Below are 17,901 nucleotides of genomic sequence, written 5' to 3' on the forward strand. Positions count from 1 at the left end.
TGGGGGCGAGAGGTCAGAGTGCAGCGGGGACTAGAGAAGCCCAGCTCCCTGGCCCCAGAGGCCCTTGGGCGTTAGGACGCGGTAACCAGGAGACCGTGCGGACTGTGTCTACATCAGAGCTGCCAGTGTAATGGCTTCCTCATGCTTGTGCCACACAGCCAGGGCGTGGCATCGCCAGCCCAGGAGTGGGGCGAGGATTCCCTGGCTACATCTGGGAGCCCCAGGCTGCTCGGCCAGAAGGCCCCTCACCAGCTCGAGCGCCGTGTCTGGTGGAGGGCAGGCGGGGTTCTCCACGGTGCGAGGTGCAGGGCAGCTTTGCGAGGTGGGCTTCACAAAGAGAAGACTCCCCTTCATAAAGGAAGAGAGTCCCCCACCTCCTGCAAGCCTCCTGGGCAGCGGGCAAGTCTCTCCGCCTTGCGGTCAGTGTCCACCTAGGCCAAGGACACCCCAGGCTCTTTGATGGGTGGGATGGGCAGAGATTTGGGGCCTGCTTTTGCTTTGTGGGGGGCCTGTACTCTGAGCCTGAAGAAACGGAGATGAGAGGAAGGGAAGGGAGTTTGTAGGGCCGCACTCACTCGTCACTGCTCTTGTTCAACCAACAAACCATCAGGCCGCTCATGCAGCAGGGAGACGCTTTCCGTGACGACGTGCCCCCAAGCAGGGTGCTGGGCGCCGCCTTTGTCCCAAGTGGGTCCACCGCCAGCTGCTCCTTCCGCGTGTGCCCTGGGCAGTGTGGGGTGTCCATGCCAGTGCCCAGGCCCTCCGCACACCCACCGGCTGTGCGCTGGTCCCATCTGCTGACACGCCCCTTTGTTGCTGTCACGCGGACATTGCCTGAGTCTCCATTGGATCTTACTTTGGGAAGCCGGGGCCAGGGTCCCCAGCGCCTGCATATGAGGCCACGTGGGAGAGGACCAGGAGGGTCACCCCAAGATCGGCACAGGTGGTTACTTCCACTTCACGCGTGTGCAGGTACTGAGCCGGCAGGGAGTGGCAGGGTCTGCTCTCATCCCCCGGCTGTGCATCCTCGTGTCACTGGGGCACAAGCCTCTGCCCACCGGCCTCTCCCTTGAGACTGATTTGCATTTCTCCTCCCTCTCTTGTTGAGCTGACTCCATCTTTAAGCCACACTCAGTTGTTCACACCTTGTGGATTTAGGAGAGAAAACCCCAGATCTGGTGCTTCCTCCCAGGGCAGGAGGGGCTGGAACACCGCCCTGGGGCTCCCAGGCAGCCACGTGCCACCCTCCACTGACTCTCCCAGGATCCTCGGGCCGGATCTGGGTCTCCAGGCTGCAGAGGCCTTGGGCTCAAGGGCACTGAGGGTCACAGCCCTAACAGACGGTGTATGCATGCTAAGTCACTTCTGTTGTGTCCGACTCTTTGCGAGTCCATGGACTGTATCCTGCCAGGCTCCTCTGTCCATGGGATTGTCCAGGGAAGAATACTAGAGTGGGTTGCCATTTCCTCTCCAGGGGATCTTCCCCACACAGAGATCGAACCCACACCTCTTTACATCTCCTGCATTGGCAGGCAGGTTCTTTAGCTCTAGCGCTACCTGGGAAGCCCTTATGGACAGTGAGGCTGCCCTAACGGACGGTAGCCTCGCCCAAATGTGATCTCATCTTCTCCAGGAAGAGAGGCTCAGGGAGGGAGGGTAACCTGCTCAAAGTGGCGTCTGTGGTTCATGAGCAGCTGAGCTGAGACCAGGACCGCTGCCTCAACTCCCCAGACGCCGGGAGGACCAAATGCTGGTGACAGCCGCTGTTTCCTGAGCATCTACTATGTGCAGGGCACAGCACCAGGTGCTGCCCACGAAGTGCCTCGTAAGCACGTGACACAGGCTTCACCATGGGCCTGCTGTCCTGCTGCAGGCAGGGGGCTCAGAGAGGTTCTGCAAAGACCTTGTCTGAGGACACACAGCAAAGGCTGTCCGGGACTGGAGCCTGGGCCCCGCCTTCTCGTGTGCTGGGCTCAGCTGGGCTTTCCTCACCTCCGCTGGTGGGACAGTCCCCCCACCCCCCGGCCCCGGCCCCAGCCCAGCCCGAATGCCACTGGCTCTGCATCCCAAGCCTGTTTTGTTTGCACTGGGCTAACCCCCCTTCCCACCCGCCTTCCCACCCTCTGGGGACTTTGAGGCCGGGCGTGTGTCCCAGCCATCTGTGAAGAGAGGATGCACAGACAATCGATGGGAAGCACAGCCCATGCTCCAGGCAGGCGGTGTGGGCTGTGGTCTCAGGGGCAGGGCTTCCATGGGGCCAGAGGGATGTGGAGGTGGGGACCCAGGCCCCACTGGGCATCGTGGCCTTGCCTTTGCTGGCTGTGCAGCCTTGGGCTGGTTCCTGGCCTCCCTGTGCCTCCGTGATGACACCTGCGCCTGCTTCCGAGGGCTTCATGGGGCTAAAAAGTACCCGCACAGGCGAAGCCCTGAGAAGCTTTGCCCAGCACACAGAGCTGCTCAGCGCGTGCTGACCTGCTGCTTCGGCTTGGTGGGGCAGACTAGGGGTTGGGGGGGGCATGCTCCTAAGGTGCCCACCTTTCAGGTGGCGGGGCAGGAGGTTGGGACATCCCAAGGTGGTCCAGCGAGGATTGGAGTCCAGCCTTCAGAGATCACGCTCTAGGCTGTCCCAGCCGTGACCTCACTGCAGGGTTGTGGGGGACGTTCCAGGTCCTGGGCACCCCGGGAGGCTGGACAGCTCTGAGACGGCCAGTGAGGTGGAGCCTGGCTTGGGGAGGGTTAGGGAGGGAGAGGCTGGAGCAGTGAGGTCACTGAGGAAGCCGGCGGGGAGGAGGGACGGAAAACCCAAGGGGTCTGGACTCAGTTTCTTTGGGGGGAGGGAGGAACCTGGGGATTCTGGGATGGGACTTGTCTCCAGGCAGGGGGTTCAGCCCATTTCAGTGGAGGGTCAGAATCAGCAGAGGCCGGGCAGCTTGGGCCCCCAGACCACTCCCACTCTAGAAGGGACATCAGGGGTTCTCAGGTGTTTGCACCCATGAGTACGGAGTAGGCACGGCCTGGCTTCCCAGTTTCCTGTTCTGGCCAAGAGCACGGGGCCCTGTGTTATCCACCTCCAGAGAGTTATACTCAGTGAACCAATTTTTATTCAGCACCAAGTACATGTCAGGCTCTGCTCTAGACACTTGGGTACATCTGGGGACAAAACAGGCACAAACTTTGCCCTGTGGGGCCTCTGTGGCCATGATGCTGTGCAGTGTTCACATCCAGGGACAAAGCAGGCACAGACTTTGCCCTGTGGGGCTTCTGTGGCCACAGAGCTGTGCAGTGCTCAGCCTGTGCAACTGCACATGAGCTGCACTGAGGCCCCGTGGTGAAGCCCCAGCTCTGGAATGTGCGAACATCCCAGCAAGCAAGGGCAGGGCTCTGGTTTTGGGAAGCCCCCTGAGAACATGAGCAGTGGCTGTTTTCAGTGTGGGGAAGGATGGTGAGAGGGAAGGTGCTCACTGCCCACCGTGGTCTTTCTGGAGGCTGCAGCCTGGTCCCTGTGTTCCGTGCCTGCCCGTCCTGGACTCAGCTCCTCCCAGCATGGCTTTGAGATCCAACCTCTGGCCTCAGATGAACTGGCGCTCATTCCTCTGCAGGCTGTGGATGGATCTCAAGGGTGAGGGTGCTTACTGAGGGGAGGTGGGCCAGGTCACTTGCGGTCTCTCCAGACCAGACTGCTCTGTCCAACCTTGGGACAGTTTTCCAGGGAGCAGGGGGACAGATAGGAATCCCATCTGGGGTGGGGGCTGTTTGGTAGGTCCTCACCACTATCCATCCTTCTGTGACTGGCGAAAAGACCTCGCCTCCGGGTTGTCCTGAAGACTCAGCTTCACAGGGCTTTGCCCCTCCCGCCCCTCCCGCCCCTCCCGCACCCCAGCAAAGACAGGCAGGTCCTCTTCCCAGCTTCTGGGGAGGCTGGGCTGATAAAGAGCCCTCCCAGCCAATGACGGGCAAGGCTTCAGTCCCTCCCTGGGCACCACTGAATGGGCAGAAACGGGTATAGAGCATCCGCTGCCCACAGCTCCCCACCCCCCATGAAAGGATTAGGGTCCCTGCTGAGAGACTCCCCACAAGAAGACAGCCTGCAGCCCACCCAGAAGGAGCTCTGGGAGACGCCATGGAGAGTGAGGGGATCTGGACACAGTGACCAGGAGGGTTAAGGGCTGAGAACGACCCCGGATCGTAACATTCATTCCCTGCTCATCCTTCAAGGGGCAAGAGGAATCCAAACCCTGCCTTCCTGGGTCTCCAGGGGTGCGGCCAGGAGCTTCAGAGCGAGCTGAAGATGACTGCAACGGCAGGGCAGGGGGCGGGTGGGTGCAGGGCCACCCCAGGCCCGGGGCTGTCCCTGCCCGGAGAGCCGGCTCTGGGAACAGAAGGATTGAGGTCACAGTGGGAGGGACCTCCAGCTGGAGGGGCTCGGCCCCAGGGTGGAGCCGGTCCACAGTCCAGGCAGGAGCTGCACCCCATGAGCTTGCCGCATGCTTCCTCCCTGGGAGGCTGGGCCTCCGCGGAGCTGAGGGGGTGCGGGTACAGGACGGAAGCATCTGGGATGAGATCAGGCTCACGTGGGAAGGCCGAGTCCCTGGCCCCTCTCCTGTGGGTATTCCGGGCATTCGCAGGGTGGTTTGTCAGTGCCAAGGGGTTGCACCATTCATTGAGATAGGAGCCCCACTGCACTCTTCTGTTACATTTAATGCCTCGTTTAAAACCTAACAGAGCTCTGGTAAAGCACAGAGGTGCCACCTGAGAAGCATGGGAGGGGAGTGTCCCTCCAGAGGGGAAGAGGCGGGCTTGTTAGCTCAGCCGGAACCTCGGGAACCTCGGGTCGGTGGAGGCGTCTCCTTTCTGTTGAGGCTGGCTTCAGTTTTTTGGCATCAAGGACCTCTTTCAGAACCTGATGGACCCTACGATATGTCTTTCAGAGAGATGAACGTGTTCACAGCACAAAACTTGGGCATCTGACGGTTGGTTTATGGACTTTCTGTATCCAGTTGGTGAGCACTGACTTAACAGATTCTGCTCTGTTGGCAGTGAGGTCATAACAGGGCTGCCAGACCACCTGGGTTTGGCCCGGTGTTTCCTTCATCTGGCTTTTGGGTTTCGTGGCCCACAGCGAGGTAATAGGGTTCCGTGTAAGAGCACCAGTTCCACCATAGAGCAGAAAACTGAGTAAAGCTGTCTTTGAGGTTCTTCTGAGCGTTGTGGTTCAGTGGCCTTAGAATAGCCAGCCCTGCGTGGGCGGGTCACAGAGGACACGCTCACACGTGCGGTTCACGGGTCTCCATCCCACACGACTGCACACAGCCAGCAGACGCTGCCTGCCCCATCTCCTGCCTGGAGTTCCTGCCACCAGCGCACCCCCACCCCTGCAGCCTGCAGTTGCTATGACAACCGATGGCTGGTCCTGGTCTCAGGATGCTGTACCTGGGCCTCATGGAGCTCCTCTGGGGCCCAGTATGCAATGCACATCCCAGCAGGTGTGTGGGCGACGGTTGCCATGGGCAACACAGAAGCCGAGCCTACCTGGGAGACATCACCTTCTTACCCTGGTCTCTCTGTCAGCTGGGAGCTGGCCTCTGACTTCACCAAGTCCAGTTTCAGACTGAGTCCTGGATTAGGTGCTTCCTTCCGCCCCTCCAGCTGGAAGCCCACCCCCACTCCCAGCGGACCTCTTCCTGACCAGCCAAAGTGCAGAGAAGGTAGACATTCTCTTAAGGCCACACAGTGAGTCTTGAAGAGAACCCAGGGCGCCCAGCACTTGAGAATAGGGAAGCCCCCAAGGGTCCTCGATGGTTAGGGCTGCCAGGCCCCCCGGAATTGACCAGGACCCCAGGACAGAGGTCCTGCGGCTGAGCCATGAAGGGACCTCGGTGCTGGGCATGGAGGAGGAGACCTCCACCCCGCCCCAACCCGGGGTTCTGCGGGCCAGGCCAAATGTGACTGCCGGCCTGGATCTGGCAGACCCTAGGCGGGTGGGATGGGCGTCCGGACCCCAGGGGGCACCTGGACAGGTAGGAGGGGTGGGGCCTCCTTCCCGACGCCCATACCCCCCGGCAGGACCCTGGCCTCCTACCCCACCAGGACCCTGAGTTTCCTGCTATGGGGCTCCACACTTGTTGGGATCACATGTGGTTGTTCAGTAAGTCCCCAAAACAGCAGAACTGGCGGGCAGACGTGAGTGCCCAGCCTGTGTTCCAATCCTGCCCCCCGCAGCAGCCTGCAGGGTGGTCCTGGTTAAGCGTGTTTGTCTGTAAAACAAAGACAATGACAGCAGTGGATTCGGAGGGTTTGATGGAACTTGCCCACCACGTGTCTCGGGGGTCCCTGGCAACAGCAGGTGCCTAGTGGCAGTGAGACCCCTGGCCCATAGCTCACAGGCACCCACAGCCCTTGCTGAACGCCACGGAGGAGAGGCGCAGGCGGCCCAGGCAGCTTCAACAGCAGAAGTGTATTTCTCATGGGTCTGGAGGCTGGGAAGTCCAAGGTCAGGGTGCTGGCCGTTTCAGTTCCTGGTGGGAGCTCTCATCTTGGGGACAACCGTCGTCTTGCTGTGTCCACACACAGCTCAGAGGAAGCAAGCACCCTGGTGCCTCTACTTATAAGACACAAGGGACCCACCCTTGTGACCTAATGACCTCCCAAACGCACTATCTTCAAGCACGTCACACTGGGGATCAGTTTCAGCTTGTGAATTTGGGGGGACGTCAACACACAGTCTGTAACGGGGGGCTTACAATTTAGCTGGAGGGAAAGGACCTTTCTGCCTTGGATATGACTGGGCAGGATTTGTCTACTCGCCCCCCTGACTGTAACAGGTAGAGAGGAAAGTTCAAGATCAGTGTGGGATGTAGCCAGAGAAGGTGGCCCTGAGGCTGGGCCTTGAAGGGTGAATTGGAGTTGAATTCATATACGAGAAGGCATTGGGAAGAAGGGCAGATATAGGTGGGATTCAGCCTGGACCAGAGGGTGGGTAGGAGAGCATCAGAGCCAAGCTCCGAGTCTGCCTTTTGGTTGGCACTGCCCTCCATGGTGGTCGATAACCAGGGTCGGCGAGGGGGACAGTCCTTCCCTGGGAGGCCATGGGGTCACTGAGTCAGAGCTGCTCACTTCTGCCCACTGTCGTGGGGTTCTGGCTTTATGCGGGGGTCCTGGGTGTCTGCTCAGAGGAGGAGGGGAGCCCCAGTGTCTGGCTGTGCATGCCAGGCGCCCCCATGGAGGAGCGGAGGGCCCGTGTTCTAGCCCGGGGTCAGGACACCCGGCGAGCGTTCGGGAGACAGAGCCAGAGGCCGCAGCCCAGCCTCAAGTCACCTTCCCTCCCAGGTCAGCAGCCCTTCGGCTACGGTCCCCATCCTGGAGGCCTGCATACCCTGAGCAGCCAGCCCCTGAGGCGGGGGCCTGCACCTTCCCAGCCCAGGAGAGCCTGGCCCTCCAGGGGGGCTCCCGCCTCAGCCCTGGGCCCTGGGGCCTCCCTGGCCCGGCCCCCACATCACACGACGGCAGGCTCACCCCACCGTCGGCATGCCGGCCCAGGACGGGTGCTTTACCAGGAACAGGGGCACCCATCCTCCAGCAGTCCTCCCCGAGATGCCGGGCCAGAGGTACACAGGGACCGCAGCCCTGCTCCACCCCCGACCTTCCGTTTCCTGGGCCCCATCTTCCCCAACACAGGCAGACGGCAAACCTCTCTTCTGGGCCCCACCTGTGACCTTGAGCCCATGAGCAAACCCCCAACCCAAAAGTTCAGGGAGCCCCCAGGCCAGGGAGGCTGAGCCAGGGCCCCGCAGAGTCCACAGAAATGTCTCAGGCCCTGGAAAGCTGAGGCTGGGAGGAAGCGAGTAGGTCAGTCTGGGAGGGCCTGGACGAGGTGTGAGCCAGCTGGGGCTCCCATGCTGGATCACTGCGTCCACTGGTTGCTTTTCTCCTCTAGTAGGAAGCAGTCCACCCACCCTGGAGGGCAGGATTGCCCGGTGCAGGAGGGGATGTGAAGACTTCTTGCCCACTTGTGCCAGAGGCCCCCGAGGTATGCAGCGCAGAGACGGGGAAGGAGAAGGTCTCAGCTGTGACCCGTCCGGAGGTCACAAGGACGGGAGCTTCCCGCAGGGGCAGGGAGAGGGACTGCTGGCTCCCTGGGCCCAGGGCTGCAGGGACCGGAGGGAAGGTGTGGCTGGGAGCCGTCCCGGGGCCTGGCTGCCATTCCGGCCCAGCTGCGCCGACTCTCACCACGGGCACCAGAGGTCACCGCTGTTGACAGCCGCACACATCTGTTCTGAGTCACGCACCCGTTCACTCCGCCTCTCGTCATTCTCCAAGTATTCCCGAGAGCCTGCTGTGCGCAAAGGGCGGTGGTGGGTTCTGGGAAAAGATCATGGTCGGTAGACCAGCCGAGGGTGGATCCTCGGGAATCACAGACCGGTGGATGAAGCCTGCTGACTGGATGCCGGGAAATTATCACATCAGCTGTAGAAAAGTGTGTGGGGAGTCAGGAGAGGCGTGCAGAGGAGGGCCCGTGGCCGCAGGAAGGGCTGGGAAACAGAGGGCCTAGTCGTCTCTCCCAAGGGCTTCCTGACCTTGACTCACAGCAGCCCTGAGCCCAGAGCCATGCAGGCCGCAGTCCCCAGAGTGGTCTAGGCCCCCTCTCTTTCACAGGCCCGCTTCTGCTCCAGCGGCAAATCCCTACACCTTCAGTGCGTGCCCAGAGTCGGCCACTCCTCCCCGCTGCCAAGGCACCCGCCCGCCCCGAGCCACCATCTTCCCTCCCCTCAATTTTTGCAACCCTGTCTGCCAGGAGCCCGGCCCAGAAGCCATGGGACCCTCCCCAGGGGAGCTGCCCGTGCGGGTCCTCTGCCCCAAGCCTGCCGGGGCTCCCCCCACACTGAGCCAAGGCCGAGTGGTGACCACCGCGGCTTCCCTCACGTCCTGACCCTGACCCTGACCCTGACCCTGTCCTCCTCTCCAGAAGATGTGTATCTGATCCCGCTATTCAGCAGACACACCAGGCACACCCTGCCCCTGGGCCTTTGCACGGGCTATTGCCACTGCCTGGAAAAGTCTTCCCCAGACGCCCAGAGACCGAGCCCTCTCTTTGGAGCTTTCCTCAAACATGCCTCCTCAGCACAGCCTCCCTGGGTCACCCAGCCACACGCTCGCCTCCTGCCCTCAGCTGCTTCACGCTCCCCATCCCAGGTCTGTTCCTTCTCCTCAGCGCTTCTCAGTAGCTAGCCTCCCGCCTGTCGCCTGTTCCTCCTGTTTGACTGGACGTCCCAGGAAGACACGTTTCCATCTGCGTGTCCCTGGTGCGTCCCAGTGCCTGCCAGGGCAGGCTTCGGAGGCGCTTGGGCGGGCATGAGGGGCAGGGGCTGGCTGTCCGTCTGCAGACGAGACTGCGCTCCACCGCCTGCGCGGCCTGCAGCCTGCCCACGGGTGTGCTCTGGACGCTCAGAAAGTCCCTGCTGAGGGGGAAGGTCATGGGGTGGGGTGACGCGCAGAGACAAGGGCAGAAGGACGAGGGCTCAGTGGCTGCAGGGCTTTCCACAGAGGCGGGGAGTTGGGAGGGGATGAGCTCAGCACAGGGGCCAGCAGGGCCCCCTAAAAGGCGGGACTGGCCCCCCAGGTCCCAACGGTGGGTGCAGGAATCGAGAGAACGCCCCCTCTGCTCGGCCCTCAGCCCTCGAGGAGCCGAGTGTGGACTCACCTGCCCACTCCCCTACCTGAGTCCCTCTTCTCCCAAGGTCACCCTTCAAGGTCAGTCGGGTGGGGCATCCTAGCCCCCTTCCCAGCAGAGGCCCTCTCTCAGACGGAGGGGCAGGGCCTGTGGTTTCCGGTCACCGGTCGGGGACGGAGTGTCACACTGTGTGCCTGTCCCTGGTCGGGGGCCCCGTGTCTCTATTCTTCAAATTGCTCTACGGTATCGGTCAGCAGATGCGGTCAGCCCACTCCCCCCACCCCCACTGCAGAGACTGCCGTGTCTTGGCAGAGAGGATGGTGAGGATGAGCAGTCTGGGGTCCTGGAGACGGGGTGCCATCATGATTGCAAATCAGCCTCCTTCCTACATCCCCTCTGGAGCCTGCACAGGGCCCAGTCCCCTCCACAGGCCACCATGCCGTCCGCACCCACTCCCCGCCCAGCTGGGCCTCCGCCTCCCCGCACAGCCCCTCTCCTTGGCCACGCCCGGCCATTGGTCCTGTCGAGGGCCCCGGGCTGGCACTGGCGTGCGTGACAGGGCAGGAGCCTCTCTTTTTAGGAACCACTCTGCATGTATTGGCTTTATCGACTGATGCTGGAATGGCTGTTGCCACGGCAGCAAGCGCTCCCACTGCAGTGGAGGATGGTGGGAAACTCAGGGGCTGTGAAAGGAATAGAGAGAGCGGAGGGAGGGAGCATTCCAGGATGATGGTTTAAAGGGACCTCCCCACAGCTGTGGCGAGACCCTTCAGAGATGGACAGGGGAAGGGGGGCGGGCAGACAGACAGGACTGGCCCCCCGGACTCAGCACTGAATTGGCCCAGGAGATGATGCGGAAGTGTCTTCCGTCTTGTAGACTGACAGGTGGTGCTTCACGCAGAGGGAGGGGGAGGCGGGCTCGTGTGTCCTTTCTGGAAAATACTCTCTTCTGGAAGAAGGTGAGATTTCAGGAGCCGATTATTGAGGGAAGGGAACGGACTTGGGGTCCGGGGCATATGACGCCCCTTGAGAGGAGACACAGGGGAATAAAGACAGGGGCCGGGACCAGGCGGAAACCCAGGAGCCAGCGATCGAGTGAGGGCAGCCACGAGGAAGGGGCTCAGGCCTGGGCAGGGGGCACCGAGATCAGGAGGGCAGCGGGCAGAGCAACAGCCAGAGCGGGGCCAGAGCAGCTCCCGAGACCAGGTGGGGAGGAGGGGACTGCACACAGGGTGCAAAGACACTGGCCGAACCGACCGGAGCGCAGCAGGGCCTCGGTCCACAGCAGCACCCCGGCCGGGATGGGCCACGGCGCCAGGCCGGCAGCAGGGCGGCCAGCCCGCCCGTCTGCCTCGGAGGAGACGGAGTCCGTGTGCGCCAACACAGTCCCCTGGGGCAGCAGGGAACAGTGTCCCCCGATTCTCGAGCTGCTGGTTTTGGGGACAGTGAGACCCCCTCATGACTGAATTCACTGTGTTGTGTGCAGGCTAGAGAAGACCTCTGGGTGAGGCTGGGGACTTGGGAGGCTGTTGTGATTTCAGGACAAGTGGCTTGTGTCGGGGAACGGCGGGCTTGTCACCCAGACCTTTGGTGCCGACGGTGGCACTGGATCCCATCCTCCAGCTGGGAGGGTCTGGTCTTGAGCACACGTGTCTCCCGTGTGCCCAGGGGGTAAGACCTTCTGACCAGCCTCCCTCCTCTGCGCAGGCCCGTAGGCCTGTCTGCGCAGTGCCCTCTGCCGAGGGACCATCTAGTGAACTTGCACCCGCTCCGGCCTCCACCCCGCTGCTGGCCACCCCCACCTCCGGCTCCCTGCCCCCCTGGTCTGAACCCTTCCCTACTTATGCTGATCCTACTCCAGGAAGCTTCCGAGAGTCCCTTCACGCGTCCTCCCACCTGTCACACCCACTCACATGTATGGGGGACGGCCCAAGTATGTGCTGGAGTTTGGAGTCACAGCAGCAGGGTGACAGGGGGCCTGCCCCTAGGTTCAGAGCCCCCTCGGTCCTCCTGGAAAGAGCACTGCGCACCTCTGTCCGCATGCGCAGGACACGCCGCTGGGCCTGGGTGCTGTTTCCCAGGAACGGGAGCAGCCTGGTCAGAGTCCCATTTGTTCTCTGCGGGCTCTGCCGACACCGAGCCCCCAAGGCCAGCACCGCCACCTTCTCTGTTTCTCCAAGGCCCAGTCAAGGGTCCATGTCGCTCAGCAAACGCCCTTCTGCCTGAGCCGTCTGTGCTCAGTCTGTGGCCAGCGCATCCACGCCACCACAGGCCTTGGGCCCGCAGGCTTTACGTGTCTCGGTCAGGACCCGGGACCCTGCCAGCACCCAGGAGCCATGCATGGGGCAGGCCCGGAGCCCCACACCCGGGCCTCCAAACCCGTCACCATCTGCTCCACCAAGGTGCCGGGAGACAAGCTCTGTCTGAGCATGGGAGCCGGCTGGGCGGTAGGGGACAAACAGGTACACAAATGCCTCGCACAGGCAGGCGTGCCCCGAGCTGAGCTGAGCGAGCGAGGGCCGGGGAGGGGGGGGGCAGCAGGAGCCTCAGAGTCTGGGGGTGCCTGGGGCTGCAGAGATGGGAGGGTGGGGAAGGGGTGGCTCCCAGGGCTCCCCCCCTTTCTCCCGTCCCTCTCTCTCCTGCCTGAGGACGGTTTGCTCAGGCAACTTGGTCCTAACCGGGGAGGCCAGGGAGCCTGGGCAGTGTCGCGTCTCCTGAGGGCCAGGAGTGTCCAGTCCTCCTTGGGGCCAGCCCCATCAGCCTTCAGTCTCCATCCCTGCACACCACCCTCTTCCCGGGGCGGGTAGGGGTGGCTAAGGAAACATCTTTTTATTGGCTTTGCAGCCCCCACCACTGCTCAGGCAGGCGAGAGAGAGTCTAGGGCCGATCCGTCCTGATGCCCTGGGTTTGATGGAACTCTTCCCAGGTCCAGTCCCTTTAACTCTGAGGCCGGTACTGTAGTCCCGGGAGAGAAGCCAGAGATCCAGGGGCTGCAGTGCAGTGACTTTGACAAGGTCAGGCAGTCAGACCCAGACACCAAGATCAGCCCCCTTCTCCACCGGAGGCCCCCTCCCCAGTCCACGAGGCCAGCCTCTCCAAGCCGCCCCGGCCCCGTCCTCCGGAGGCGTCCCCACCTCAGGAGGGCAGCCTTGAGCCTCGCAGAGGACGGGAGGTGGGGCGGGAGCGCCCCAGACGTGGGGGCGGGGAGCCGGCGCCCCGACATGGCTTCTCCACCCCTCCCAGCGTCTCCCCCAGGCCCGCTCAGCCCACTGTCCCTCCGAGTCCCGAGCCGCTAAGCCTCAGCCCCCTTTACCTGCACCCCCCTCCCCCACCGCCTCAGCAGACCCTCCCACCGCCCCCGCCCCCCGGGCGCGGCAGGGGACCATCCGTGCCCCAGATCCTGCCCGCTCTGCGCCGAAAGCGAGGAGAAAACCGGGTCGAATCCCTCATCCCCACACCCCTCCGCCCCTGGATCTCGGCTGCAGACACCACCCCCTCCAGAGCCAGAAATAGATTCTCGCGCCCAGCTCCGCGCGCGCGCACAGCCCTCCCCTCCGCCGTCCTCCCCCTCCTTCCTGCGCCCCGAGTCGCAGCCCGCAGCCTCCGCTCCCGCTGGCGGGCAGCTCACGGCCCGCGGGACCCACCGGCCGGGCGGGCAGGGGCCCGGGATCCGCGCCGGGCATCCCGAGCGCTGGCGAGCTTCTGGGCGTGTGTTCCTCTTTGATCGATTCAAAAATTTTAATTTGTCTTTCCCCCGCCCCGCCCCTTCCCCCCGACCCCGCCCCATCGCTCCCCGGCTTCTTCCCTTCCCCGCCGCCTGCCTCGCGTTTCTTCCCCCGCGCCTCGGCTCCCTCCCCCTTCCTCTCCCTTCCTCCGCGGTTTCTTCCGTCCTTTCCCTCCCCCTCCCCGCCCCTCCCCCGCCCCCCCTCCGCCCCCGGTGCCTGCAGACGCCCGGATCGTCCATGCGCTCCTCGCGGGCAGAATGCTGGGCGGCAGCGTCAAGAGCGCGCAGCCCGAGGTGGAGCTGAGCGGCGGCGGCGGCGAGGGCGCGGACGAGCCTCGGGGCGCGGGACGGAAGGCGGCGGCGGACAGCAGAGCCATGCTGCCCAAGCGCGCCAAGGCGCCCGGCGGCGGCGGCACGGCCAAGGCCGGCGCGGCGGAGCTCAAGGTCTTCAAGTCCGGCAGCGTGGACGGCCGAGTCCCCGGCGGGCCGCCCGCCTCCAACCTGCGCAAGCAGAAGTCGCTCACCAACCTCTCGTTCCTTACGGACTCGGAGAAGAAGATGCAGCTGTATGAGCCCGAGTGGAGCGACGACATGGCCAAGGCGCCCAAGGGCTCGGGCAAGGGCGGCCCCAAGGGCCGCGAGGCTCCGCTGATGTCCAAGACGTTGTCCAAGTCCGAGCACTCGCTCTTCCAGGCCAAGGGCGGCCCGGCGGGCGGCGCCAAGACCCCTTTGGCCCCGCTCGCGCCCAGCCTGGGGAAGCCAAGCCGGATCCCGCGCGGCCCCTACGCCGAGGTCAAGCCGCTCAGCAAAGCTCCCGAGGCGGCCGTGAGCGACGACGCCAAGTCGGACGACGAGCTGCTCTCCAGCAAGGCCAAGGCGCAGAAGGGCTCCGGGCCCGCGCCCCCCGCCAAGGGCCAGGAGGAGCGCGCCTTCCTCAAGGTGGACCCCGAGCTCGTGGTGACGGTGCTGGGAGACCTGGAGCAGCTGCTCTTCAGCCAGGTGCTGGGTGAGTCCGCGTCCCGCCCCTCCCCTGTCGTTCCCTTTGCGCTGCCGGGGAAGGTCGGGGAGAAGCCTCACTCCGCTGTCCCCTCCCCGCTGCGGGGCTCTGCGGACCCCGGGCGGGCTGCGCCCAGACACTGCGCCCAGATGTCCCCGACTGGCCCATCCCCAGGTGCATGTGGCCGAAGTGCGCCTCGGTAGGTATGGATGTCCCCGGGCCGGAGCCCCGGCTCGGCGCTGGCCTGTCAGAGGTGAGATTGGACAATGAGGTTGCCGGCCTTAACTTCTCAGAGATAGGGCCCATCAGCTTCCTGGAATCTTAAAGCTTAGCGTCCTCATCTGGCAAAATCTGGGGGCTGGTGGAGACCACAGCTGCGTCGTGGTCTGTTCTGGGCTGAAGCGCATCGCCGGGGGAGCGCCGGGTGGGAGCCGGGGTAGAGGCCAGATGTGGGGGACAGAGGTGAGCGCTGTTCCGCCGCGGAGCAGCGCTGAGGCTCCGCTTCCTCTGTGAATCCCCGGCGGGAGCGCGCGTCGGATTTCTCGGGTGTGGGTGTTTGGCAGGGAGATGTTCCTGGGGTCTGGGGGCCGGCTGGCAGCCAGCTGCGCGCATCTGGACGCGCGACCTGTACCTCGGCCCGGCTGTGGCCCGCACCCCCACCCCACCTCACCCCACCCCCGGTATTCAGCGCGTGGGGAGAGGTCTGGGGGTCATGCGGAGACTCCCCGCTGACCGGGAGGCCTTATTTTTTCGGCTAACGGGAGCCGGCCGGGCGGGGAGGAGGAACAAAGCTCGCTGGCGGAGGAGGCGCGGAGAGCTGCTCCATTGTTCTCCGACCTGAGGAGCCTGAGCCGCAAACCTGGAGCAGGCCCGGGGCTGCGCCCGCTCTCTCGGGATGCGGCGCCCTGGGAGGGAGGCAGCCGCGAGGTGCCGGGCAAGGTGGTGCCCCCGGGGGCCGGCGCGGCCGTGCCCGGGAGCACAGCGGCGAGGCCCGGGGCTGGAGGCCGCCCGCGCTCCGCGGACTCGCTGCGGTGGCGGCAGGGATGTGGTCCCCCGGGCCAAGGGACCCGGGTCCCCACGAGCGGCCCGCTCCGCCGGGGGCTGCGGAGGGGCGTGTCCGTGCGCGCGCGGGGGCGGGGCCGGCGGGCTGCGGCCCTCGTGACGGACAGGCCGCGGCGGGGCGGGCGGGGGCTCGGCCGGCGGCCGGAGAAGGCCGCGCTGCGAGGACTGGTTGGCTGCGACCTTCCCGGGACCCCGAGGGCCTGCTGGGCCGGGGTGACGGACCCCCAGCAGGGCGGGTTTGGATTCAGGGGCTTGCGGAGGAGGCCGCATATGGGCTCTGCAGTGGGTGGGGTGGGTGGGGACTGGACACCCGCAAAGCCGGAGGCGTGGGGGCCTGAAGGCCTGGCCTCCGCAGGGACCCTTGGGGCGCGGGTGGGGGCGAAAGTCGAAGGGCCACCTCATACCCCACCCCGTGCCGAGCGCTGCCCGCAAAGAGCTTACAGTCTAAAGGGGCGACACGGATGATGAAGGAGAAAAGCAAGTAATTCAGGCCAAAAGGAGGGCTATGGAGAAAATGGGGGTGCAGGAGAGGGCCTGGGAGGTGAAGACCTGCCTCAGCCCCTCGGAAAAGGGGCTGTTGAGTCGTGACTGAGCCAGAGGAGGCGCAGGGCTGAGGGTCGTCTGGCTGAGGTGGGTGGGACAGAACAGGGGAAGGTGTGGCCTGTCTGGGGGAGGGAAGGGACAGGCAATCAGAGGGCAAGCCCCCCTTTCAAGGTCAGGGCTCCCCAGGCCTGCAAGTCCCCAAACTGCCCAGGACCGGGCTGCCTGGCCGAGGCCCTTCTCGAGAGACAGTGACCACAGAGACCCTGACAGACAGTCCTGGAGCTGATGGGGGAGGGGCCGGGGGAGAGAGCCAGGGCTGAGCTGCAGCCCCTCACACCCCTGAGCACCTGCTTGTCTCAGAGAGGAGGGAGATCGGGAAATGGAGGGTCAGACCCTGGTCCGGGGTGCGGGAGCCTCTTGGAGTCACCCTGAGCCCGTGGTGGGAGACAGAATCTGCGGATCCCTGAGTCGCAGGTCTGCATAGGGGGCCTGATGGAAGGATGGGGGTCGGTAGGTGAAGAGGGGCCTGGCCAACCTCTATATGCTGGGCACAGGCCCCCAGACCAGTCACGGCAGAGCTGGTGGGGGAGAGTGGACAGTGGGGCAAACGTCCTGGACTGACCACAGGTGGGGCTGATGAGTGGACAGCCCCAGGAGAGCAGGGCATTGAAGAGGGGGTGGGGGGCGTTGGAGGAGCAGGTGACCCCAGGCAGAGCCGCTGTTGTGAGTGGGGTGGGGGGGCCCCAGAGCCCACGGAGGTGCCTGGGTTGTCAGGCGCCTCCAGGTGGTGGTGAGAGACACAGGTTCCACACCTGTGAGCTCAGCGTCGGGACATGCCCACCCTGGGACCATCCCAGACCCCGAGAGCTGCCCAGCTAGTTCCTGGGGAGGCAGGGAGGCAGCCCCACATGAGAGCCTTTCTGAAACGAAAGGGAATGAAAGATGGTCACGGCTTCCCAGAAGTCAGCTGGGGCCCAGATGGTCTGGGCGGGCGCCCTGCCCTTCCCTTGCTCTGGGAGCTGCCAAAGAACGAGGGTCCCACTGGGAAGGCCTGGAAACTTGGAAGGCCGGGGGGTGAGCGTCTGGAGGAAAGGGGCCCATCGTAGGGCTCAGATGCCTTTGGGCCCTGGTGGGCAGTCCACCGCAGGCTCCTCCTCCAGGGTCCACACCTCCCAGGTGAAGGTCACAGCCGGCCTGGGGCGGGGCCGCCGGGAGTCTGCAATCTGCCGCCCTGCGCAGACGTCCTGAGCTGCAGGACCTCCGGGGCCTCCTCTGCAGCTCAGGTTCCCCACTTGGGAAGGGTGCTACCCTAAGGGTCAGGACCAGGGAGGGGTGCAGATTGAGGCAAGCAGAACTTGACGATGCCCCCCCAGGCCTGAGAGCGGGTGCTGAGAGCAGTGCACACGCTGTCCCATCCTGACCTTGACTCCCTTGGAGGCACCCCCTCCTCAGCCCTCCAGGTGCTGGGCCCGTCAGGTGCAGAGGAACCCGGGCGGCTAGGGTTCCTGCTCCCACCTCCTCCGAAGGCGTCTGGACCCATGTGAGGGGTTGCCTTGACAACGGCTAGGCCCTTGGAGGCACTGGCCGACAGTAGAGCAGGGGAAGGAAGTCAGGAAATTATCTGTCTCTAAGCCAGTGGGTTGGTGTGGGGTGTTTCAGGGGGCGGGGCTTACTCTAGAGGCTGCATTCAGGGATGCGTGAATAGAGGGAGAGGACCGCCTTCTCCAGCGGAGCTTCTCCTTTTTGTTCAGCACGCTGGGCGGGTGGAGAGTTCTGGGGAATCCTCCCAGCTCCGATGCCCGGGCAGACGGGCTGTGTGTGCGAGCTCGCCCACACTCGCATGCCCGCGCTCCACACACAGGGCTGCGGTGCCGGAGCCTCCCCAAGGGGGAGAGAGAGGGGGGCCAA

The 17,901-nt window shown here is 64.3% G+C and overlaps 1 protein-coding gene across 1 annotated transcript in view; it reads left to right on the forward strand.

The window, feature by feature from the left end:
• NAV1 (neuron navigator 1) overlaps positions 1-17,901 on the forward strand; it is a 197,015-nt gene that overhangs the window by 64,409 nt on the left and 114,705 nt on the right. Inside the window, 1 exon segment of the mRNA XM_070384624.1 lies at positions 13,615-14,397. Within this exon segment, the coding sequence (XP_070240725.1) occupies positions 13,615-14,397 (783 nt within the window).

Source organism: Bos mutus, chromosome 16 (assembly GCF_027580195.1).
Source record: "Bos mutus isolate GX-2022 chromosome 16, NWIPB_WYAK_1.1, whole genome shotgun sequence".
Lineage (NCBI taxonomy): Eukaryota > Metazoa > Chordata > Mammalia > Artiodactyla > Bovidae > Bos > Bos mutus.